At 36.7% G+C, this 24,952-nt stretch overlaps 4 protein-coding genes across 4 annotated transcripts; 2 read left to right on the top strand and 2 right to left on the bottom strand.

Moving 5' to 3' along the window:
- Window positions 1-1,168: 1,168 nt before the first annotated feature.
- Window positions 1,169-2,857, bottom strand: LOC131768703 (40-kDa huntingtin-associated protein). Its single transcript, XM_059084431.2, has 2 exons — window positions 2,278-2,857; window positions 1,169-1,981 (listed from the first exon to the last, which is right to left on the bottom strand). The coding sequence occupies exons 1-2, from the start codon at window positions 2,804-2,806 to the stop codon at window positions 1,569-1,571; spliced, it is 942 nt and encodes a 313-aa protein (XP_058940414.2). The 5' UTR covers window positions 2,807-2,857; the 3' UTR covers window positions 1,169-1,568.
- Window positions 2,858-2,918: 61 nt separating this feature from the next.
- On the top strand, window positions 2,919-9,875 carry LOC131768734 (kelch-like protein 18). Its single transcript, XM_066173576.1, has 8 exons — window positions 2,919-3,084; window positions 3,325-3,374; window positions 3,869-4,000; window positions 4,344-4,400; window positions 4,870-4,961; window positions 5,317-5,511; window positions 5,824-5,855; window positions 6,801-9,875. The coding sequence occupies exons 1-8, from the start codon at window positions 3,038-3,040 to the stop codon at window positions 8,611-8,613; spliced, it is 2,418 nt and encodes an 805-aa protein (XP_066029673.1). The 5' UTR covers window positions 2,919-3,037; the 3' UTR covers window positions 8,614-9,875.
- A 95-nt stretch (window positions 9,876-9,970) lies between these two features.
- Window positions 9,971-15,627, bottom strand: LOC131768704 (speckle targeted PIP5K1A-regulated poly(A) polymerase-like). The gene is made up of 4 exons (XM_066173045.1): window positions 14,472-15,627; window positions 13,718-14,079; window positions 12,543-12,883; window positions 9,971-11,899 (listed from the first exon to the last, which is right to left on the bottom strand). Exons 1-4 carry the CDS (start codon window positions 14,769-14,771, stop codon window positions 10,668-10,670), a joined length of 2,235 nt encoding a protein of 744 aa, XP_066029142.1. The 5' UTR covers window positions 14,772-15,627; the 3' UTR covers window positions 9,971-10,667.
- A 2,723-nt stretch (window positions 15,628-18,350) lies between these two features.
- On the top strand, window positions 18,351-23,982 carry LOC131768769 (uncharacterized). Its single transcript, XM_059084498.2, has 4 exons — window positions 18,351-18,495; window positions 21,104-21,263; window positions 22,412-22,536; window positions 23,175-23,982. The coding sequence occupies exons 1-4, from the start codon at window positions 18,457-18,459 to the stop codon at window positions 23,424-23,426; spliced, it is 576 nt and encodes a 191-aa protein (XP_058940481.2). The 5' UTR covers window positions 18,351-18,456; the 3' UTR covers window positions 23,427-23,982.
- Window positions 23,983-24,952: the final 970 nt, after the last annotated feature.

Below are 24,952 nucleotides of genomic sequence, written 5' to 3' on the forward strand. Positions count from 1 at the left end.
TTTTCGTTGTTTAAGCTGTTTTTCAGCTGCAGTGGTGAAAGAAAACCTACTTAAAACGCCGGCCATTGTTTCACTCGCAAATTTTCAAATTTTGTTGTGACATCCAAGGCTTGCATTTGATTGGCTATCTGCAAGTTTCTTTGATTATTAGCCAATCAGAATGTCTGATTTGTTTCTTTCTTTGCACTGAATTAACCCTCTTCTGCACTGAATTAACTCTCTTCTGCACTGAATTACCTGAAAACTGCATTTGTTATAACCAATCAAAACTGAGTAATTTTTCCATGTATATTATTATAATCCATAAATTTTTTTGCTTTATCGCAATTGGTCTAAATGCATCTTGTGACTGAATATGCTTGTGCTAAAACTGAGGAATATCTGATGGTGTTCCCTCAGAGATATTCCTAGTTTTCAAAATTTGAGTCAATTATGGATAAAATATTCAAAACTTAATTCAAGACAAGAGGGCATTTTGTTGCTGTTATGGAATGAATATACTTGTTTGTTTGAAAAGTTGTACCTTAAACATTGAAAAGTGGGCATTCCACGCAATACTTAAAAAGCTTTGACAGTTAGGAGAAAGTACAGGGGATCAGAATTATGCACATTACAGCTGGGTAGGTGGGGAATTAAAACTTTGTGAAGGGGCTAAGCAGTTGACATGTATCTTGGGAATGGAGTGTTGTAAGTTTAGTGAAGTCTGAAAATTTACATTTTGTCATTTTATTTTCTGAAAATATATCATTGTGAAGCAACAGCTGGAAATCTTTCATGATCAAAATTTTTGAAGATTGCAATAGATACAGAGCTCCTTTGCTTCTTGACTTTGTGGTGAAGCCCCTTGAAATGAAAAAGCACACAAACAAACAAAAAAAGCACATAAACAAAGCTGACAATTGTGGTGCTGAACCACATAACTAGCAGTGAGATGAATGCAAAGTATTCTTTCTGAAATAATTTTCTTGTACCCTTTATCTCTGGTAATAGTTGACAAAAAGTGTAACATTTTGTAGAACCAGCTGCACAAAGAAATGTACAGTTACTACAACCTTTTTTAGTTAATTTTGTCATGACAGCAATGGGTTCCATGTATATGTTGCTGATGTCTTAGTAGAGTCCAACTAACTTAAATTATAAAATAACTGAGAAACAATAGGCACCCTAGTTGGTCAGAATACTATCCTTTATTGCACCTTTAAAAATTGAAGTTAGGAAAGTTTGCTCATCACTTGTCTCTGGCTTGTGATCCATAAACCTTCTCATGTTCTTCCAGCAATCTGTGTGGGTTATTACACCAGCCAACCAATAGCCAATAGTACTGTTCATTGCTTATAAAAAAGTACTTGATATTTCTCTATGTAAATTAAATTAATTGATTATTTTACTTTCCAAAAAGAAGTTGTGGCCTGTGTTACTGTAACTACTCACCAGACCATTACAGTTCTTTTAAGTTCATTTCAATTAATTATTGACATCCAGGCATTTTAATATCCACATACTTTGACATTTGTATCGAGAAAAACTTTCTGATTTCTGAAATTGTACTTGACAACAGTACCACATTTTCATTCTCCTTTCTTTGACAATTTTAAAGTGATAAGATGAAGAAGATGCTGTTGCTCAGGATCAAGGTAAGTCCATAGTTCTTTCTCTAGCTCTTTAAGAGCATCCACATCATGCAACTGACATACCATCACCACTGACTGAAGCAACAGGAAGAGATCTTTATTCATGTAATCCACAGGATTTTCAGCAGGATCTGAATCCTCTGAGTACTTCTCAAGTATTTGAGCATGCTGAGGACGAATTCTCTGTGGTGTTGGTTGAAGTAACATTAACAGAAGAATACGTCCAATCTCACAGTGGGCTAAAATCTCTTGGTATGGTCCCTTTAACTTTCCCTGTTGGCTCATGGTTCCTCTTTCTTCTGCATGGTAAGCCATTTCAGTTAATACAGACAAGGCACCATCAAAATCACCTGTGTTAAGCAAATAATGAAAAGGAATTAAGATTCAGTGGGCCTTTCAAAATAGTTACTTGTGTAACTGATGGTAAAGTTTTGCCTGTATACATATAAATTTTGTATTTTCCAGGAAATGAGAGCAACTGTTAAACCTTTTTTGTTGACCATTTTTACAAACATTTTAACAAATTATTCAATGAGCATATGTTCCCACAAAGTCTAGCATGATTCTTGAGGCCATAGCCTTTGGAAAAGAGGTGTACTTGTCCTACAAGATATCCAATCCCCCATACTATACTTTTTTAACTTGCCTGTATCAATTTTACATGAGGCTACCAAAGTCATTGACTGCAGGGCATCAATGGGATTCTGATGCTGTAACTCAGCAGCATGTTGATAATGGACCATAGCTTCATGGGGCCGGTTCATATGTCTCAAGGCATCGCCTATTTCTAGGCACAAACAAGCTCCTAGCGCTGAATTACCCTGAGCACAGTGAGTTTTAATAGCCTGATTGAAGAGATGTATAGCTTCAGTCAAGTGTTCCTCGAACGCTGGACACCTCAACTCCACGGAATTTTTCTCTGCTTCTAAAAACAGACGTGCAGCTTCAGTAAGCGCCTCGACTTCCCCCGTTCCATTAGACAGCGTATTTTCACATCTCGCCTTGGCAAGACTACAGAAACCAGCATATTGTGGACAGTCCTGTCGTTTCAACTCCTTTGCAAGAGCACCAAACTGACCACTTGCCTCAGAGACATTAGGTTTTTTCAGAAAACGCCTTTTTAGCTTCGCAGTAATCGCACGGTATTGTCCTATCACGTCAAATTCACGATCCATTGCTAAGTTATCACAAATCTCCCTAACTTAAAAAGTAAGCCATCATGTTGATTATTATTTTACCCGTAGGCCTTTGCGTGAAACTTATAATTATATACTTGGCCCCAGTTTAACGCGTCCATTATGGCGGAGATGTACACCACTTTCATGCGTTGTATCTGTTCTTTTCTACACAAATCTATGACTGTGTAGGATTGTTATTCGCATTATTATTTTTTGAGAATAAATCACATGGAGGAGCCAAAGCCACTAACATCGAGGAAAAGAAAACGACATGAGTAAGTGCCTCTAATTCACCTCAACAGCGCAGTAAACTCGATATCACACGTGGTCGATTGAACAAGAAATAGGAGAATGTAACTTGGGGTAAATAATAGCAATTAGATTCAGGAATAACGCTCATTGTCATGTGGTCCAATGATATGATTATTAAAGGATACGCATAATCATACAGGTAGCCAGGTATTTTAACCTGATTTCATGTATATTCTCATACAATTATTTGTTTTTGATAACAGTTGGTGGGCCAAACATAGACCTAAGGAAGGAAAAGTTCTGAAGAAATCTGGTACGCTACGTAGGCGCTTGTTTCTTTCTTGTTACCCTTTGTACTTTGCTCAATTTTTTTAGAACCAGCATTTTGTTATTGCAGCTTTTACATTGCCATTGAAGTTAATTTACAGAAGAATCAAACTGGTATTACGTCTGGTGACAGCTTTCTTGATGATGATCATTGTTAAATTTTGACATAATTTCCACAACTGTATGTAATTAAGTGGTCTTCATTTTTACAATGAAGGATTTCATCCCTTAAAAGTACATACTAAGGTGATATTGCCATCATCATTGGTCCACAAATCCTTTGCCATATATCAGCACTGATGCAATGATTATGATGACAAAAGCAATTTTATGATTAAAGTTTCCTTCCAGATGTAGTATGGTTTACTTGAGACAATTGTGTAAAGATGTATTTTTTTCTCTTTTTTTGTACGTTCATCTCTACCTATCCATATTATTACTTAAATTAATTCTTTATTTAATAATAACTTTATCTTTTAGACAAAACAGATAAGCCAGTTAAGACCCCAGAGAAAAAGAATCAAACTTCTGAAGCAACTGGAGAAGAAAATGAACAAGCTATTGATAAACTTGATAGTAAAGACAAGAACAAAAGATACATACTTTTTATTGGTAGGTGTAATGAAGCTGTAATTTAACTTAAATACAAGCATGCTATTCAATTGATAATCTTTCAATAATTGTACTCCAATGTTTTTAATATTTGTTAAACAAGTCAACATTTGGCATCATACACTTCTGACTACATGGTACATGTAGCTACATCTTGTGACAACAATGTTTGCGATTAAATTTGTACAACAAGTAACTTTGCCCTTTGTTGCTGTGAGTATGTTCTTACTAGCAACCAAAATAGCCATGACTTGCTAAACTTTAACTCTTTTTTGAAAAAATTCATCTATGACTTGGACATAATTAGTTATAATGTTTTTTCATTCCTCAATTGTCTCAAAAGGAAACCTTCCCTTCTCAGTGAAAGAGGAACAAGTTAAGAATCATTTTAGATGCACAGGTAATTTAATAATATTTATTTGGTCACAGATTCAAATGGAACTTACTGTTTTGAAACAGGGTGGTGTGTTTTTTTTAACTGTTGATGATATAATTTTGAACTTGATAGGTTTTTTTTTTTTATCAGCAGCCTTATGTGGTGTGAAAGTTTTTGGATCAATATCAGTATCCGGGCAACTGCCCACCTACCCCTCCCCTAACTCAACAGCAGTCAATTGACAACAAGTTAAGGTTAATGTTGGGTTAGGGAAGGGGTAGGTGGGCAGTTGCTTAGATACTGATATTGATCCAAGTTTTTAATAAAAAAATTACTATTTTGCTAATGATGGGCAGGAATTTAAAGTCATTGACAAAAAGGAATTTTATTCAAGGAGGGCCCTGAGTGAAACAGCAAAACATTTTCATCACAGCAGACCAAAGTGTGCAAGTATTAGTGATAATAAACAGCTATTCTGTCTATTTGTCAATAGATAACATTAAAGAATTTCGAATCATGACCAAGAAGAGTGGAGAGTCAAAGGGATGTGGATTTATTGAATTTGGTGACAAGGCTAGTTACTGGGTGAGTGAAATTACTTCCATTGTTTGACATCCTTCTAATGTATTACATGTTACGATTATAGTGATTTAATATGCAGTTACATCAGTCATTTTGATTGGTTAATATTTTCTTGCATTTGTTTCTTTTTGAGCGTCTTTTGTTTTAGATTCCTCACTATTTAAATTACAGTTTGGTTTTTTGTAATAAACCTTTAAAAATAGGACTTCCTTTTATTAAGGCACAACTTGATGATCTTTTTACTTGAACTGTTGGGAAAATGAACAAATATTCTCCAAACTTTGCCCTTTACTTTACCCTTAACAAGTATCCATACTTAATATTATCAAAGGTTAAATTTTATATTATACCTTTACAGAAAGCACTGAATTTACATCACAGTGTTCTAGCTGGAAGAAAGATAAATGTAGAGGTAACATGTGGAGGTGGAGGAAAAGGAGAAAATAGAGTGAAAAAACTGCAACAACGTAAATTAAAGTTTCAGCAAGGAAGGAAAAGAAGGTCAACAACTTCTACAAAAGTCAAATCAAAACAGAAGGATGATACAAGCTGTAATACATAGACTTGAATTATATTTATTTCATAATAAAAAGAAACTTCTTGTTAAATTATGTCTAATATTGTTTAGTTTTATCTTTTTTTCTCTGAAAATGAATTCAAAAAAGGAATTAAACTTACTAGTTTTATTTTTTATTAATTTTTTTTTTGTAACAAACCCAAACAACATATTAATTTGCATGAATCATACAGCCAATATAGTGAAAATAAAATAAAAAAATTAATCTTTGTACTGATCTGTAAAAATATCATTTGTCCCTGTAGAGCCCAAGAATTCTTGTTGCAATTTTATTTATAATTCTTTTAGGGTCAAGTTGAGTTGTTTGTGGCTGTGAGATTGTGAGAAGAGGGCTTATTAAAATTCATACTTTTAGAGATTCCTTTTGATTTGTATGTCAAGCCCCATCTGTCATCCAAAGGGTGTTTTTTGTTTAATTCTCTGGAAACTTTTTACTCTTCTCTTTTATTCTCTTATTACCAAACACAAATGCTCACATTGCAGACGTGTGCCAAATTACTTTACCAACAGAAGCATTCCAGAACATTTGGTTCAAATTGTTTTGTGAGAACTCTTCTTGGGGCAAAAACCCATAACAAGTTCTTGGAACATTTCCATATTTCCCCCTAAATCGTGGAACACCCTTCCTCTCGACAAGGAATTGTAGCATGTAAGAAAAGTTTTAAACTCATATTTTTGAAGGATTCTTAACAGCCCCATAATTGATCAAGATTCAGCTGTATTTAAATCATCTGCTTGTGTAAGATTTTTAGTACCTGTAATACTATTTGCCAAATGCTGTGGATAATTAGTGGATATGGCACTGAAGAAGAGGGGCTGGTCACTACACACATCCAAGCATTTTACACACAGATAGGATTGGTGGAGGGAAATCATGCCATATGTAACAGGTTGTTTTATTGTTAGATCCATTGGTTAATTGCCAAAGTAGATAATTGAATTTGACAGAAACCAGTTAAAGGCACTTCTGATTTTGCTCAAATGAAACACAATGTTAAGCTAATGTTACAATAAATAAACAATTTATAAGAAATAAAACATCAAGATAAAAAAATCAAGGAAAATGAGATTTAGTAGTAATCACCAGAAACTTGATCAATGTGCATATTAAAAGAAAAGGGAAAAGGGTGAGGCAATTGGGAAAATCATTGATTTTTTTAAAGGGTCTATAGAGATAAATGCCCCTCTTTCGTGACAAACCAGAAAATAATGACTCAATCAAATTAGGCGCATTAAATTGCCTTAAAATGACATTTGTCAATCAGGTTTGATTGGCATCGGGAAAGTATCGGTAATCGACTTATCGCGTCTGTTTGTCATAACAACACCTGTGAGGCGTCACGTGACCGGCAATGCGATAACAAGAAAATGGCGTCAGAGGAGAGTTTGCTTTTCTGTGTTCCTGAATTTTCTTCCCAAGTTTTCTCAGGGCTACACAGCCTTAGAAAAGATGGGAAGCTCTGCGACATTCAACTTGGTGTAGGTGATTTCCATTTGAAGTCTCATCGTGTGGTTTTAGCTGCTGCGAGTAGCTATTTTAATGCCATGTTTACTGGAGACATGAAAGAAAGTCGTCAAGATGAAGTCATCTTGTTCGGCGTGGAATTTTCAGCTTTAGAGGATCTGGTGAATTTCTGCTACACAGGAAGGATTGAAATCAACGTAGATAATGTGCAGAATTTACTATGTGCCTCCAACCTGCTGCAGTTGGCGAGTGTAAAGCAAGCGTGCGTTGAGTTTCTCCACCGCGTTCTTCATCCGACAAATTGCCTCGGTATCCGGTCTTTCGCTGATACATATTCTTGCATAGATCTCGTCAAAGCAGCTGATGTTTTTGCTGTGAAAAACTTCTCTGAGGTTGCAAGGAGTGAAGAATTCTTGAGCTTGGCCCCCGAGGCGGTGGTGGAGATGATCTCGCGGGAAGAATTAAATGTCCGCACAGAAGAAGAAGTTTTTGAAGCAATTTCAGCTTGGGTGAGAAGAGAAGAAGACGAGCGCAAAGATTTCCTTCCAGAATTACTCAAGAACGTGAGACTGCCTTTGATTAGCCCGCAGTATCTATGCGACAAAGTCTCCAGCGACGAGCTGATAAAGAGTAATTTAGCATGCCGTGACTTGGTAGACGAAGCTAAGGACTACCTACTCATGCCTGAGAGGAGATGTAAGCTTCAGTCGATCCGCACGAAACCAAGGCGATGCAGTGAAGCTGCATGTCTGATTTATGCTATTGGCGGCCTGACTTCCTCTGGGGAGGCTCTTAGCACCGTGGAAACGTACGATACTTTGACCGGACAATGGTTGCCTGGCTTACCTATGAGCACGTTGCGTACCCGTGTTGGAGTAGCTGTCCTTGATAAAAAGCTGTATGCCCTTGGTGGATTTGATGGCCACAAGCGACTGAGCACAGTGGAATGTTTTGATCCACAGTTTCAAACATGGAAGGCAGTTGCTCCCATGAATACACGTCGCAGTGCTCTTGGTGCAGTGGTAGTAAGTGGAGGGATATATGTTGTAGGTGGGTATGATGGCCACATCTCACTGAGCACAGTAGAGTGCTATTCTCCTGCAGTCAACAGCTGGAAGTTTGTAGCCCCAATGGGGACACTCCGCAGTGCTGCTGGTGTCACAGAGTTGAACGGAAAGATTTTTGCCATTGGTGGACACAATGGCTTATCAATATTTAACACTGTGGAAGTGTACAACCCACAAACCAACACATGGGTGCAGAGTCCGCCAATGAGTGTTCGTAGATGTAGAGTTGGTGTTGCCACTTTAAATGGCCGCATCTATGTGTGTGGAGGGTATGACGGCAGTTGCTTTCTCAACACTGTTGAGTGTTTTGACCCTGAGACTGGGCAATGGACCTTTGTAGCCCCCATGAATACTCGCCGCAGTAGGGTAGCTGTGGTGACTCTAGGAGGAAGGTTGTATGCGATTGGAGGCTACGATGGCTTGTCAAACCTTAATACTGTGGAGTGCTTCGATGTACTGAGCAATAGATGGACCCCTGTGGCATCCATGGGCATGCACCAAGGAGGTGTTGGAGTGGGAGTGCTTCCTAGAGGACCATTTTCTTAGGAGATGGTGCAAAAAAAATTCCTTTTTAAAAGAGAGAATTGCACCTTAAAGAACAAATCTCTTGGCAGATTGGTAGTCAACATTCCTTTCAGAAGAAATCAGTAAATTCATTGGAATAACTTTAAAAGTTATTATTTGCCATGCAAAGGGGATTTAAAGGTTAAATATCATTTAACATATCATGTACTCGATTATAATTATATTGCTTCACTTTTTGAAAGTGAAATAAGATTCCCTTGGTAAGTTTGTTATGAGCCTGAGTATTTTCATCTAATCTAAAACCGCAGGTAATTTCACAATTCATTACAGGTACTCCAATTAAATAAAATCATTATTTATTTTTGGCTAGGACTTGCTTTGGAAGCTTCCACTATGTCATGATGGAGTTTAATAAAAATTTAAGTATAAAAATCTTTTTGTTCTTTATGAAGTTGAATTGAATTCGTCATCAGTATATATGAATAAAATTGTTAATCATCCCAGTTTACACAGAGGATTGGTTGGTTAGCAATAAAATTTAATTTTGTCACAACAATTTTTAATTAGTTTTTATGAATACTTTGTTAGGTGGCCTTGAACTGAAAAATAACTTTACTGGGATCATTAGAAAAGATGACAGTGAACTAAAAAGGATACTGGAGCAATAAGAAAGGATAGTACTGAGGTCAAATAAATATTTGTGTAAAATCCAGAAACTGAAATATATTTATTCAGTCATTTATAATTCACAAGATTTACGTATAATTTATGCTAATTATTCATAGTTTGTTAGGTATGTAGTTTGAAGTTATGCCAAAAATACCAGTTATTTCCAAGTTGGTGCAAGAAATTTGTGTATTTATTACAATTTTCACCAGGAAAGCTTGTTTAATTTAAAGGGCCATTTTCATTAATCAGCAGCTTACCTTTCTTATTCTACTTTGGAAGAAAGAGACTATGAACAATAAAATTAAAAATGGATCTATATTTAACTTGCTTTAAAAGGACAACCATTCTGAACATGCTTTGCAGGCTGGTATGCTCCAAGAAATATATTCAACTGTATCAATCAATATGCAAGGATAAAAGTTTGTTAAATCATGACAATGTTGAACTTGCAAACACGTCTTTGAGGAGATGCATAGTAACCAAATTTTGCACTTAATGTCAGGATGTTCTTGAAATACATTGAGTATGAATTGAGAACATCTTTTTTCTTATGGCAAAGTTCAAATGGTTTATAATTAATATCTAAATGTATTTTCACTTGAATAAACCAATATTTGGAAGCATTTAAACTTTGTGTAACATTTTATATCTTCTGTTTGCAAGTGGACTTTCATTGATGTGTGGAAATAAAATAATGTGGTTTTCAGAAGAAGTTGGCACCCTGGAAGTTTTTATGATCTTTGCCATTAGCTTTCACTAGATAATGAAGTAAAAGCAGACAATGTTCATTACATGATCTCTCCAGCTGAGTCAATCCTCTCTTAACTTGAGCCATTTTATCTAGAATTTGACTGTTACTGTATTGTAGGGTGCACAGTTGACCCAAATTTTCACTGTGTAAAATGTTGTTTTAGAACACCTTTTAAGGAACAAACTCAACAACCAAAAGAAAAGCATGCAAAAGTTGGTTGGTTGAACAAGGGCTTTAAATACTTCAATTTGGAATCTTCTGAAAAAATGAACATTCCCATATTGAAGTTAACAGACTATTGCATCTTTCAAATTAATCTCCTCCACATTAAATAGTTATCTCATGGAATATTAAAATGTGTCTTCCAAGTTAATACATAGGAATTTGACTGATAACTAAGATATCAAGATCTCTGCAGCATAATTATGGTTTGTTTCAGCCCAGAATCACTTGGAATCAATGAGAGCAGTTCTCATCTGAATATCTTGCATATAGCACTGCAGAGAAAGAAAGGGTACAAATTTCTAAAATTTCAAGTGTGGTCAAACATTTTAATTTCCATAATAAGAAAAATAATCATTTAAAGTTTTACATAGTTTCTATAAAATTATTTAGTACATATTTCTATATTATACTCTGCTTGCTAACAAACTTTTTACCTCATTACTAAACCCAAGAAATACTTCTTAAAAGCAGAGAAGAAATTTCCGAATAGCTGAGATTCTTTACTTTCAACATGTTCCATGAAAACTGTACAGCCATTTTTGACCTCTTTGTAAGGAAAACTGCCTACATTCAACTCAAAACTAAGAAGAGGATGGGCAACAGGAGCATTTGCAAACTTCTCACCCTGATTAGAGGATGATTTTTCATATCCTTCTGACAATTGATCAGTTAATTTATCTTTGCTTAAACTTTTGTTGTTTTCATTGTCTTGTTTCTGAGGCTGAAGGGACCTGCGCCGTTCTCTTCTACAATGGGTCCACGTATTTTCAAAAGCTTTGCAAACAGCTGAAAACTCATGGTCATATTTTTTTTCTCTCTCTGATTTCCTTGCTTCATTTCTAGTGTCACTGCAACCTGCACCAGAGATACGCCCAAAAAGCTGGGGCACCACTGATGTTTTGACATCCTGGGTTTTCCCAGACACACCGGATTCTGCTGCACCAGAGCAGGGTACCTTAGTGGAACATTTTACTTCACATTGAAATCCATACTCTCTCTCTAATGTCTCAAGAACAAACACAAAGACTGCATGGGGTGTACTCAGGTTGTTAACATAACCTGTGTCTGTTGCCTGAGAACTGTTGTTTTGATACTGAACAAAGAAATCATGGCGATGAGAATGCTTCCTCCTCTTAGGAGATTTACAAACTGTGAAAAGGTTCAAGAGTTTATTTCCAGAGGGATTTGGATTATCAACACTGTTATTCAAATCCTGGCAAATCGTGTGAGCCATCTTCATTAATTCAATCATGTTTTTCAGTGTTTCCATGGTAATGTTCTGTGTCAAGTTATGCACAAGCTCAAAGGGATCCTGGACACACAAAGGGGCAATCTTAAACTCTAGTCGTTTCCCAAACCTTGGACTGGTGTGAGCACATTCTGAGACTGAATTTGGCATTGTGTTCTGCTGCTTAATGGTTTCTTTTGTCATCCTATTAGCATCCTTACTATCATCATTCTTTGTTGACTTTGTTTTACATACTTGATCACTATCAGTTGTGATCATTGAAATGTTGCCATTAGTTTCTGTACATGGTGTAACCTTTAACTCTTCCAACACTGATGCAATACTTGTCTTTTCGCCTGTCTTGATGCTGACCACACAATTAGCAAAGTCAAATTCAGTTGAAAAGAAGCAAAAGAACTCTTCCAATAGCTGAACTGTTGAGGAGGCAAAGTAAAGAGGTAACAAAGGTAATTTTACTGTAAAGTGCCTCCTTTAGGTATGGATGAGCAAAGAAATCACTAAATGTATTATATTATTGCAGAGTTTTCTCTTAAAAGATTTCTCCCGCCCCCTCACCAATATTTCATCTCAACACTGCTGGCTACTGTCAGACTATCAACAATTATTTTCAACTGATTATAAGTTTTGAAGATCTGTAGGCCAGCAACTCACAATTTTAATGAAAATGATAAACTAAATGCAATGTTTTGATTCCCTTTCAAGCTTATAGTTTGAAAGCTGTCTAAAATTGAATATGAAAATAAAATTTCCAGGAGCTTTGCAAACTAGTATTTTGATGACCATCTCTAATTGTATTAAGAAGGGTTACATGTAAACAGTACAATAATAATATCATGTGTAACTAACCATGGATTTAAAAAAATATTACTATCATATTTCTTTCTGTCACTGTAAGTCCATGGTAGATGGTTTCTCACATGGGAAAAACAATATTTAAAACTCCACCCAGTTAAGTTGACAAGAAGCCAAATAATGTTGACTGGATCTGAAAACTGACTACTTCAAAACATCTGAATACAACTGGAATAAGCAAAAGATCAGATGAAGTGTACTTACTCAGACTTTTGGTATTCTGTGAAGGGGAAAGTTTGGCAACATCAGTGAAAAATGAACAGTTCCAGCTGTCAATAAATTCTGAACTAGGCTCTTTCATATCAAATGAATGTGACTGCTCTCTGATCCATGCATCAAATCTACATTGTAGTGAAGGGATAACCGGTGGATGTTGCATTTGCAAGAAGTGCAGCACCATCAGAGTCAAGGCATAGTTTGACAGCAGTCTACTAGCTGTTAAAGCTTGAGCTTTAGCCCAGGCTCTCACTATGAACACCAGCTGAGGAATCCTGGGATCAAGGGAAATGTAGCTGCGAAGGAGCTCTGAGTTTCTTACACCAAGCCTGTTGAGAAATCATTGGTATTATCAGTGACATGACTTGATGATGCTGTAACTTTTGTTCTGATTATCCTGATTTATAAGGGCTGTACTAAAATAGGACTGTTGTTATTTGTCACTGTGACAGACTTTTTCTCAACAGGAGAGGAAGTCATAAATCAAGTCAAGACAGAGAGAAAGTCAAAGTAAATTTTTTACGACAGATTTTACAATGGAAAAATTTGGCGTATGAATTGAGAACCAATTTCTAATGGTAAATACTTGGCTCATGGTAGAGAATCCTGTTGTACATTCCAGTCTATATGTGATCACTAAGTATGCATGCACACATATAGCTCTTCTGTGAAGAAACTCGATCACAACTTATTATAAGGTTTTCCCTGACCCTTAAGAACACATCAAATAGCTACATTCTATACATAAAATTTGAATAAGCAATTGTGCATAGATAAGGCCATTATACATAGATAACACCATTATCATGAACATCACAACAATTATCCTTTGTCACAAGACTTGTCATCATAAATGCTATCATCATCATCATTTGTGGTCTATATCCTATCAGCACCTAAATGGCACTGAGAACTACAAGAACATTTATCCCATAAGGCAGCAGTACAGTTCCTGTTTATAAATTAGTTTTAAGAGAGGCCTTAAGCTACTGTTGCATACAAGCTTTTGCTGATCCATAGCATTGTTAGATGATAGATCAGGGAAAGCTTGGAAGCTTATTTCTAATGCTACAGTTATAATAGCTTAATGCCTCAGTCAAAACCATAATATAATTATGATACTGGTACTACTGAAGGACAACATGCAACCATTATAATAGTACCTGTTGTTTACTGATAGGTCACATGACAATCCAGAGGGCAGATGTGTGAATTTGATTAAAGGACATTTAGCAGTCAAGACTGGTATGACATTTGTGCACCCGGGAGCAAAACTACGCAGTGCATCAACAACTAAAGAGTAATCAACAACAGCATCATCAACTTCAGACGTCAGTAAACACAGATCCAAGTCACTTCCCTTCCATCCCACTCCACTAACAGTTGAGCCAAACGGCACCACAGAGGCTCCTGGATAAACTTCACTCAACACCTCTTGTAGCAGCTGACAAACTAATCGTCTTAATTTGACGTCTTCATCAGTGAGACACAATTGCTGCATCAAAAGATTCACTTGCTCATCTACCTGACAGTGTAAATGCAAGCCAGTTATACAGTGTAATGAAACAATGAGACCTAACATGTGAGTTGTTTCTCTCCTGTGGCTATCATACAGTTATTCAATATATCAAGTAGTTATTAGAGGGTTTGAGGTTATAGACATGATACACATGTGTTGGATAGTTTACATTTTAAGTGCTCCAGGGATTTTAAAATCCATGATCAAAAATTTTGGTAGATCAGTGTTGACACTAAGCACCAGCTACTGGTGAAACTGATGAAATGAAAAAGTGGCAATCACTGGCCAGATTTGTAGCTGAGGATCACTCATTAAAGTGCAAAGGGCAAGTAGTATTTGGTTGTATCTAAATTAAAATAGCAAGGTATGTGTAGAACTCATCTAGTGTTTCCACATACTGTCATCAATGAATTCAGTTTGACAATGAGATCCTTAGATAAAAAGTTTGCCATCTCCTTGCTTCCCAAACACCCATGATGGTGTTGCTCAGGGTCATCATGACCCCGCTTTTTGGGTTTTTGTATTTTAAATTGATAGCTTGTTTTAGCTACAGTCCTTTCTTTCACTGTTAAGTGTTTTTTATGCAGAGGTGGTAATGACTGCAGTTGACTCAGCACTTTTGTAACACTTTCTTCACTGTCAAACTCCACTATTGCAAAAACACCCTGGAAACAAAAGAAATTAAGACAAATTTTCATTTACCATCCAATTATCAAGCATTATGGTTCACAAGGGAGAGTTTTATCATAACCCAATATTTTTTACTTAATATTTTATATTTTACTGCTAGCACTCATTTGAAATAATAGCTGTTTCCTAAGAATTCCCTCCTATTTATAACAATAGAAGCTTAGAATGACGTACATTCATTGCCCTGATCAAAAACAACAAGAAAACAATAATTTTATCAAGTTATTAAGCAACTTCCACATTTTTGATAAACTTGAAATATGACTTGCAATCAAAAAGCTTTCTGGGAGCCATTTCAAGGAATTTTAAAATAAAATAAAATCTCTTTCCTGGATGTAAACATCACAAACGAAAAAACATCAGGCCTCCCACAGGATTAACAAGAGAATTTTCTGGAATCAAACCCTTCCAAAATAATTATTTATGAAATTAATTTGTTTATTCATTTCAAGCTTGGATTCCATCAAATGGCTATAGATGTCACCCTGCCTTTTCTTTTACTACACAAGTATGTCTTCACCAATTAGATCATTCTGTTTCAAGCCTACAAGTGACCAGCTTGTAATTTTTCCTTTGAATCAGTCAATAAGATCATGAGGATGATGGAAATGATTGCCAATCTATGCATGTGCATCTTTGATTCTCCTTTTCAGCAAAGAAAATGCATAGAGTGGAGTATGGAGGATATGGACACTGATATTCAGGTATAAAGTGTTAAAATACCTTATCTTTATCCAAGAATATGTTTGAGACTTTTCCATACACACTAAAGTATTTTCCTAAATCTTCTTCTATGGATCCTGAGTTTTGAAAGCCTCGAACATAAATGCTCCTCCTTGAAGAAGATTCTCTTTCTTGTTTTAACTTCAGTAACCTTTGATGTTTTTTGCCATTGTTGTGGGTTTGGAGAAGCGAAGCTAAGAAATTAATTTTTGAAAAATAAGTGACAAAATGAAAAAATTTGTTACATGTACCATATAAAATGCCAGTCCTTTCGATTCTGCATTTCTTAAGATAAGGTTACAATACGAATCAAACTTGAAATATAATTCAGCTTGAGGAATTTTGCTAGATCTGGAGCTGCAGACCTGTATACATGTAAATTAATTAGAACTTGCATAAAAAAGTGAAAATCATTTATGTATGGAATTGAAACTTAACCCTTTGCTGACCCCTTAGAGCGAGACGTATATTGGCCACCGCTAAGAGTTTCAAAGCTGACGTCTCTAGCGTTGGTCCTTCGTCAGAGCGAACAACACAAGAAGGATGAAATCCTTGACTATTAAAAAATTAAGCTTTTATTCATGGTATGCAAGGTTGTCCTCACCTGAAGGCAAAGTTACTCCACAAACATCACAGAAAACTTGCTTTCTTTTTATCTCACCCACTTCCGCCATATTTTCTTTAAATAACGCGGGCTCTGGTAACGAAGGCTTATCGGACTACTCGATCCAGTCCATTATCGTCGTTTGCTTCGAACGCCTGACTGTTTTAAACTTTGCTCTGATTCTCTACAACACGTACTCTGTAGTTCTCAAACATGACTACCAATTTGTGCTCTGCTAGGAAAGTTAACGCGTGTGCTGAGAGGGGTAACAAATACTGGCGATTTTCAACCACTTCGACCTGTTCTTTAAAGAGACGGAGAAGGGAGGAATATCAGAGCTTTCCACGAAAATCGGCGAAGAAACGTCGAAATACTCAAAACGCTCGTGTTCAACAGAAGCCCAGCAGGACTTCAAAAAGCTACGATAGAGCAAAGAGAAAGCAAAAGCTGCTTAAAAGAGATGAGAACTCACGAAAGCGTGAAACTTACAGGAAGAGTCAGGCAGCTAAAGAAAGAGGTAACTTTCCAACTTGCCAGGCGCTTAATCGACTTGACCGACAGTGTAAATCAAAGGCTCTTGACCAGAGCGACTTCTGCAAAATTCATCAGTTTCATGACAGCACCTCTGGACAGGTTCAGTGTCTGGGAATTAACAAACGATTCAAACAATGTATTAAAAGCATTCCAATAGATGAGAAATATTGTAAATATCACATGAATAAGAAACAGTCCTAGCTTAAATTGATTTCTTTAAAAAAAATAAAATAAAAAGGCAGTTTTGTTCAGGCAGAGGACACCTTTCACTTTTTGCCCTACTAAGAAAATGAAAAAGACATCTTTTGACTCATCCACCCGTCGCTGTTAACGATTGAGTTACATGGTAACTGGAAAGTTGTACTGGTATGAAAATGCCAGGAAATGTCGGGGATAGTTGAAATTGTACGGATTCTAAAAGAGCGAATCGAGTTGAATATGGACGCACGAGTTGTCCATTGCAGGTAACCCACCGGTTCTCAAGCAATTCACCGGCAAGAGTTTGAGTATAATGTATCATTTGCTCAACGTTCTACTTCTCGTTATCATGTTTTCTTGAGTTCTCTCTCACCAGCTAGCGTTTACCCCAACAAAACTAAATGATCTGGCTCTGGTTGTTCGAAGGTTGGATAACGATATCCATCGGTTAATCTCTATCCGGTGGATAGCGCGGTATGTTTGGCTAACACATCTGCTGGATAGCGATGTATCTGATGGATAACGTTATCCGCCCTTTGAATAACTGGGCCCTGGTCAGAGTTTGAACATAGATAAAAAGATAACTTTATTCAGTTAAACACGGTAAAATCCCTCAGCACAATCTAAGAGTATGAAATATTTAATTCTGTCCAGCTAAACTAAATAACAAGAACCAGGACATCTCGATCCCGATTCCAGAGCGGGACTAAAAGGGAGACTGGGTCTTCCACACCCGCATAATTCAACTAAAGAAAAACTTAAAAGGAGGCATGTGCTCCAAAAACCAAATCCAGAACCTTTTGACATTTTCGAATAAATAGATGAAATCTTGACAAAAAAAAAGTGACAAATTGTCTTCCAATGTGCTAGAAATTCGACCACTTATTTTAAATCTTGCTTACGCGGGTTTTTTCCCTCTCTGGGTGAACTCTTTCAAGGTAAAAAGGAGTTATCAAAACACTTTCTTGACTGAAACATTGATTTCCTCTCTCTGCGATAACCAGACAAGCGACTTATAGCGAACAGCGCGTTGTAGTTTTGAGTTCAAACAGGTAGCTGATTATTTTTTAAAATACAAATGTAATTACAAAAACAATCGAGGTTTACTTGGAATGTTTACATTTAAATTATTGTACCTCTATGAAACGAACCACAAAAACTGTCACGGGTCACGAGCTACATTAAGAAAACAAAAAAGCGGTGGTTGGGATCCATTTTCTCTCAGTCACACGCAAGATAACAATATCTCTTTTCTGTCTGCCATACATCTCGTGCGATATAACTTCAGAGAATTTGGTATTCAATCAAACGGTTTCTCCAGGCAGATAGTTTTCAGTTTTTGCATCACCTGTCTTACTGAATATCTATTCATTTTGTTAGTCAGTCTTAGGACGAAGCGGCTAAAACTTAACACCACGAAACTTGTGGTAAATTAACGATGACGTAAAGTGTTCGTTTTCGTATGGTCATCTGACATTAAAAACGTGTTTTACTAAATACGCATTATTTCACTTTTAAAAAGCGGGTGTATGACATAAAAAGAGATGTCACAGTCATAGATATAACTTTGTCGTAGCAATTTTTCCGAGAGCTTTGAGAAGGACACATTTGTCGCAAGGAGATCACTCATTACAATGTCGATTGAAGACGGATCAATGGACGCTTTGAAAGAGGTAAAGAGTGTTGATTTCTCTGTCTGTGTCTGCTCTATCCGCATACCGGCGAGTTTATTCATTCAGTTACAAATACTTACATGGTCCCGGCTTTTCTTTAGTAAAAATTACTCCCGTAAACATTTATTTACATTTTAAATTTAAGATTTAAAACAAGTAAAATGATAAAAACAATCGATAGGTTATTTCAAAAAACTAGCTGATGGCTTGAATAATTCCCCTAAATCTGAACAGCTTTCAACTACTATACGATCGGGGTCTGTTGAGGAAAGAACATTGAACTGGTTGAGAAAAGTAAGAAATAAATCTCGCTTCATCTCACGCATTTCCGAGTCAAATTAAATCGAAATCAGGTCATTAGGATTTAACGATGGAGTCATTTGGGTTTTTTTTCTCATTCGATGGCTTGGTGGAGTTTTTTTGTTATGACTTAGAATCAAGTTTTAATTTGCGAAACCAAAAGTTATGACGCCACCTTGTTTACGAATCTTTGAAAGAATTAAACGGAGAACTACAACGTTATAATTTTGGTTTCAGGAAGTTCATAGCCTTTTTATAGAAAGGAAAATAATATTAAGTTATTAATAAATTAAGTGCTTCTGATATGTAATATGGCGTATTTTCCTTGTAAATCATGAATTCGTTCGTAAACAAAGTTCGTATAACAAAAGTCGTTTTCATGACTACTCTCACCTTGACAATAAAGTGCAAACCAACTGGTAAGTGAGATCATTTCAGTTTTATCGAGAGTTAGCCCTTCGTTTTTTATTACTGCAGAAGATACATATGTTATTTATGGGCCGTAGGCCCCGAGCAGCATTTTCAAGACCTCGGTCACAGTTTTTTCACCATAAAGACCGACCCTTAGCCGGTAAATAACATATATATTTTTTAAATTTAACGAAATTCTTTCCGAAAGAACCCGAATGATATAGGGCTGTAAATACCGGTACCGCAAGACCTTCCATAAACTGAACAATTTTTGAGCGAGTAAAGGGTAGTTAAAATAGAGGTGATATAAATTAAAGAGAGATGCTTCACCGAAACATTTTCATTTACATAATGATAAAGGTGATTTAAAAGGCTTCCAAACAAACTTTGAAACATTATTTTTTCAAGTCTGTTACAATCTGACACCTGTCAATAAGAGAGCGGGTAAGAAAAAAAGCGCATGTACACTTTTGAAAAAACAACCGAACTAGTTTGGCAAGGACTGTCACGACAATGATTTCTTCAAAAAAAGTCAATGATCTTACGGAAAGTATTATTCACTCTAGTCGACGATGGATTCATGTAAGAAGCTTTACCTCTGTTGATGAAGTAAATTGCGAGGAAAGTAATTGTAAGTAAATTCAAATTTTTTTATTTTGAAGTTGTGAGAGTTTGTTCGTGTGTTTGCTGAAATGGCGTGTGTAAATGTGGTCTTTCCTCCACAAAAACTGAATTCGAATGAGACACTTCAACGAGACTCAAGGGGATTTAATGCGGCCTTTCCTCATTGAATTCCTTCAGTTTCTGTTGTACAATTTATGGTACAAATGTCCGAATTGAACGGACTTGGAAAGACTCACCGAGAGCGTGTATTTGTTGTAGAACTGAAAACTTCGCTCGCCCTTTTAATACGAACAAATTGTTTGAGGGAATTCAGATATTCAATGAATGACAGTTCCATCGATAAATTCAATTGTAACCAAATACCTCACGTTTTAACTTTCTAGGTACTTTTTGTGAAGGATTGAAATTAATTACAAACAGGTTTTAAGCCGCTTGTCAATCAATTTAATGAATCTTTAGCTTATACAAATTAATTTCGAAACCAATATTTTCCTGTTCACCAAAGTAATTTGAGAGGGAGAAAAGAGAGGATGAATAAGTTAGTGATCGGCCGGAAAAAACGAGATATAATTATGAAAAATGGCAACGAAGGTAGGAATGTACTCGGCGACTCACGAAAGCGTTACCGTTGCCCGAAGGCAGAGATAGGAAAATACGGATTGCGCAAAGAAACAATCAGATTGCAGGATTCGTTACCGTGCCCTCTGAGAAAAAAATTAAATTGGGATGTCATGTCGAGTTCAAATTCTGCCTAGTTTCCAAGCCCCCCGTCCGTGTGGTGATCCCTGAGAGAGAAGCGTATTCTTTTGCTGATTGTTAAAAAAAGATTAATAAATCAATTATTGAATTCGTTTTTCGCATGATATCATGAATTATTACACCTCGTGAGCTTTTGGTCTAAGCCGATAACTCAGACCTTGGCATCTATAATTCATGATATCACGCTCAACCTTATCCAATAATTGCCTATTATCAACTCAGTTAGCTAATACAACCAAATCATCTTGTAATAGCCTCCATCGACGCAGCACCACGGTTTTCGATCTTTAGAAAAGGTGCCCCTTTATCAACCGGTGATTGCATTCATTGACAATGTCCAGTATGCGACAGCCTGCCTACAGAAATACATGTAAATTCGCAGAATGAACTTCCATTGAGCGTAGCATTCCAATTGCCTTTTACCTATGGCTTACGTTATTTCACCAACTGTACACAGTATGTTGTCTACTGTCCATAGTCTATAAATTTCCGTTTCCATTATTCGTTGTTGCAGGAAGGCACTACTGCAGTCATAGATGGAAGTGACTATGAATGGTCAACGCACCAACATACAAGGCTTTATTCAATGAATGAGGACGGCGGTGCCAAAGGTCACTACTTGTACGTCGATGAGAACGGTTCGTTGAAAGCAGATGGAGGAGAAAATAGCGCAAGTGAGTAAAGAAGGGGAAATGGTTTTTAGGAGATTACTCGTCAAAAAAATATCGTCCTTCCCTTAAGTTTGCGGAAATATCCGCATGTGAACTTTTAGGGGTGTTTCTTGGATTAGGGCTGTTAACCGGCAAAGATGAAAAATTCGTATTGTTTACAAATACAGAGAGAAAAACCGAGTATTATTTGGTTTTGGTTATGGCATTTCTCGCGGCTGAGAACGGGAAATTGGCATCTGGAATATTTGACAAAGGCCGTGATCTTCAAGATCACGGCAAGTTGCCCGTCTTCCTGATTAGATTTTTCTTCTGTCGGTAAAGAAAACGTCGAGAATTTTGTGAAAAGAAAGTTCCGCCCATTGTTTGTTTTTGTAATGATTCAACACACTTTTTCATGTTGAGTTTTATTGCCCGAGCACTTTCCGACTGTTTTTTTTTTCGCGGATTGAATTTGTTAATAGAGTCATCTTTTCTTGTCAGTAAAGACTTATTGAGTTAACTTCAAACAAATAATACACGGTTGCTTTTAGATAGAGAACTTCTCTTCTCTTGTTGAACTCGTTATCTCACTCGTGAGATATTGAGTTGAACGCGAGAAGAGAAATTCCATATCTATGCGCGCCCATGAATTATTCTCAATTTAATAATATTATTTGTGGAGGCGCGGTGGCCTCATGGTTAGTGCGCTTGACTCCGGATCGAGTGGTCTGGGTTCGAGCCCTGGCCGGGGTCATTGTGTTGTGTTCTTAGGCGAGACACTTTACTCTCACAGTGCTTCTCTTCACCCAGGTGTACAAATGGGTACCAGCAAATATGCTGGGGGTAACCCTGCGATGGACTAGCATCCCATCCAGGGGGGAGTAGCAATACTCCTAGCCGCTTCATGCTAAGAAAACCGGAGTTAAGCACCGGCCCCATGGGCCACTTGGGCCCGTATAAAGGCTTATCTTACTTACTATTAATATTATTGTTATTATAATCAGCATAAGGTTTGTCAATATTATTCATATACTTTTGAAAGCGTGTTCTTGGAGCTCCGTTAAGCCGGATTGTAGCAATAACCAGTTAATCGCCAACTAATGTGTGATTCATGAAGGGCAATGAATATCAGTGTTTTGTATACCATGATGGCTCTCTATTATATGCTACAGGTACTTTCACAGTCTACACTCTCTCGGAAGATGATGATTTAGTTATGTTAAAGGTCGAAGATTCTGAGGATGCTACTGAGAAAGTTGTGGCTGTAGATACAAACACTGACACTGTCATTGTAAAGGTGCGTAACTGAAACGATTTTAGTCGGCTAGAAATTTCATTATCTCTGGTCCATTGATCGATGAGATTTAAAAATTTTTTAATGAAATACAACCGTTTGTCTCTCGATGAACTCCATTGCGATGTGGATCGCAGTGTTTTGACGGCATACTGCGAGTCTTCTTCAGGTCGGCGATGTACAAGGTGACGCCTATCCAGTCGCCTATGAAATGATTAAACTGTGAGACAAACGATTGTAATTCCCCACAAATACGATCAATAACGATAAGCTTTTCTACAATGTCAACTTTTTTAAATGATATGGAAGATCAGTAAAACTTACATGTCATCATGATCACAATTATCATCTGTCTGACATCTGTTTCAACACTTCAACTGCCAGGAAATATTAACATTTCAACTCTCTTCGCAATGTCATTAAAGTATCTAGATCTTTCGCTTATGCATGATTTAAAACAGATTGAGTTACGTAGTGACTGTAACTGGCATTGATAAAATTAAATTGCTCAAGTTTTAATCCAATGTAGACTTTCAAAATGAAGAAGAGAATTACAGCGTTCTCACGTCAATTCTTGCGCATAATTTCTCAGGGCTCAAAATGCTCTGATTTTGTACTTTATGTGTTATCTATTCTGACAGGCTCTCCCCTCAGGGACTTTAGGAAAGTTGAATAACTCGAAGAAGGCCAAAAGTTCCCAGTCTGACATTCTGTTCTACAAGAAAGCGCGCAAACCAGGGTCTCCTCAGTTTTACTTGAAGTCCTATTTAAAGTCAAGTCTGAAAGACTCGATTGGTGTTGATCGAATCGTTGGTTTTGACCATGACGGCGTTCCAATTAAGACTACTGATGTACAGCAAGGTTTATTAGAGAGTCTCTTCAAGATATACTGAGCGCTGGCAACTTTTCTTAATTTCTAACGTGATTATTATGATAAATTTCTTTTTAACTATGAACTTCTCTGGTGACAAAGGATTAATTTTAATCCATGAATCAATGAAACGCATCTTAGATAATTGTTTAATAAACTTTTTATGAACTATATACTAAATTTGGAACTATTTTGAATAAGTGTTTAGAAATTTTTTAGGCCTTTTAAATTATCTTGAAATCCTTCAGTTATGAGACGGTACTAGTCTTGTGAGCCTAGGTTTGTCATGTGCTGCAAGACCACACACTTATCTTTACCCAGTTTGGAGTGATGTGTTCTTGACCGTTGTAGTGGGGCTTAATTCTCGTACGATAAACGTCATCGTTTTTGTGCTTGTCTTTGATCTTGCTTAGAGTCCTCAACAGGAGGACTTTATTATTTGAAATAAGTTTACTCTGTTTTAGTTTTCCGTAAGCCCAAACATGTTTACCGGTAGGATATTTAAGAGCGCGTACTTAAGGCAGAGAAAGAGAGACAGAGACAGAAAGAGAAAAGATAAAACAGAGAATAAAAAAAAGTTGTTGATGTGACTCTTAGTGCCTTCATTTGCGCGAGTGACCTGAAGCTACCTAACCCCATCAGTCCAAGAAGCTGTTACAAAGAGCCTTGTGTTGTTTGTCATAAGAATCTTATCATGCAAATATGGACACTAAGTTGATCCAAAATATTTATGTTGTATTATCTTTAACTAGTGTTTGAATCACAAAAAATCGACTAACCATTATAAAGAATGATTTTTTATTCGAACAAGAAATTAGACACTTTTTTACTTAAGATTGGACTCGAAACCTTCTACCTTTCTTGAGCATAATTTGTCAGGGCTTAAGCTATTTTCATTTTGCACTCAATGTGTTATCAGTGATAGACTCTTCTTTAAGAGACAACTTTAGAACAGTTTAATAATTCGAACAAGGCCAAAAGGTCCCAGCCAGACATTCTGCTCTACAAGATAGCGCGAACATAAAAAAAAGGAGGGGAGTTACTTGGAGTCATCTCTGGACGACAAACAACAAACATCAAATCGATGGATTTGACAAAGATTGCAGCCCAATGCTTGATACTGATGTACCGCCCAGTCAATTAGCAAGTCTCTTCAAGATGGACCTCCGTAATGCTCCAACGATCGCGGCGACAAGTAATTACACATAGTTGCAAATTTTCTATCCATGAATCAATGAAACGCATCTTAGATAACTGGCCAATAAACTGTTTCAAAGAACCCTATAAATGTAGATTGCCTCAAGAGTCTCAACTTAAGTGTTATTTTAGTAAAAAGAACAACAAGTTATTTAGTTTGTCCTCTTCGTGCATCTATGAACATAGGGCCTCGGTCAGAGAACGCCATTGATAATCCTAACCCTCCCCTCCCCGTTCCCTCCTTACGCGTAGATCCTTCAAATGAAAATACAATAAGACTGACATTTCGAGCGTTAGCCCTTCGCCAATCGCTCCGACGAAGGTCTAACGCTCGAAACATCTGCCTCTAAA

This window comes from Pocillopora verrucosa, chromosome 10 (genome assembly GCF_036669915.1).
Source record: "Pocillopora verrucosa isolate sample1 chromosome 10, ASM3666991v2, whole genome shotgun sequence".
Lineage (NCBI taxonomy): Eukaryota > Metazoa > Cnidaria > Anthozoa > Scleractinia > Pocilloporidae > Pocillopora > Pocillopora verrucosa.

Bases quoted from the DNA above. Each gene is read 5' to 3' on its own strand.
- LOC131768734 (XM_066173576.1), top strand. From the start codon at position 3,038: ATGGAGGAGCCAAAGCCACTAACATCGAGGAAAAGAAAACGACATGA. The intron at 4,001-4,343 runs GTAGGTGTAATG...TTGTCTCAAAAG, and splicing joins AAGATACATACTTTTTATTG to GAAACCTTCCCTTCTCAGTG. The intron at 4,401-4,869 runs GTAATTTAATAA...ATTTGTCAATAG, and splicing joins GAATCATTTTAGATGCACAG to ATAACATTAAAGAATTTCGA.
- LOC131768703 (XM_059084431.2), bottom strand. From the start codon at position 2,806: ATGGATCGTGAATTTGACGTGATAGGACAATACCGTGCGATTACTGCG. The intron at 1,982-2,277 runs GCAAGTTAAAAA...TGCTTAACACAG, and splicing joins CTCATGTAAAATTGATACAG to GTGATTTTGATGGTGCCTTG.
- LOC131768769 (XM_059084498.2), top strand. From the start codon at position 18,457: ATGTCGATTGAAGACGGATCAATGGACGCTTTGAAAGAG. The intron at 18,496-21,103 runs GTAAAGAGTGTT...TCGTTGTTGCAG, and splicing joins CAATGGACGCTTTGAAAGAG to GAAGGCACTACTGCAGTCAT. The intron at 22,537-23,174 runs GTGCGTAACTGA...CTATTCTGACAG, and splicing joins CTGACACTGTCATTGTAAAG to GCTCTCCCCTCAGGGACTTT.
- LOC131768704 (XM_066173045.1), bottom strand. From the start codon at position 14,771: ATGAAAATTTGTCTTAATTTCTTTTGTTTCCAGGGTGTTTTTGCAATA. The intron at 14,080-14,471 runs GTATGTGGAAAC...TTACACTGTCAG, and splicing joins AACTGAATTCATTGATGACA to GTAGATGAGCAAGTGAATCT. The intron at 12,884-13,717 runs GTACTATTATAA...ATTTCTCAACAG, and splicing joins GACCTATCAGTAAACAACAG to GCTTGGTGTAAGAAACTCAG.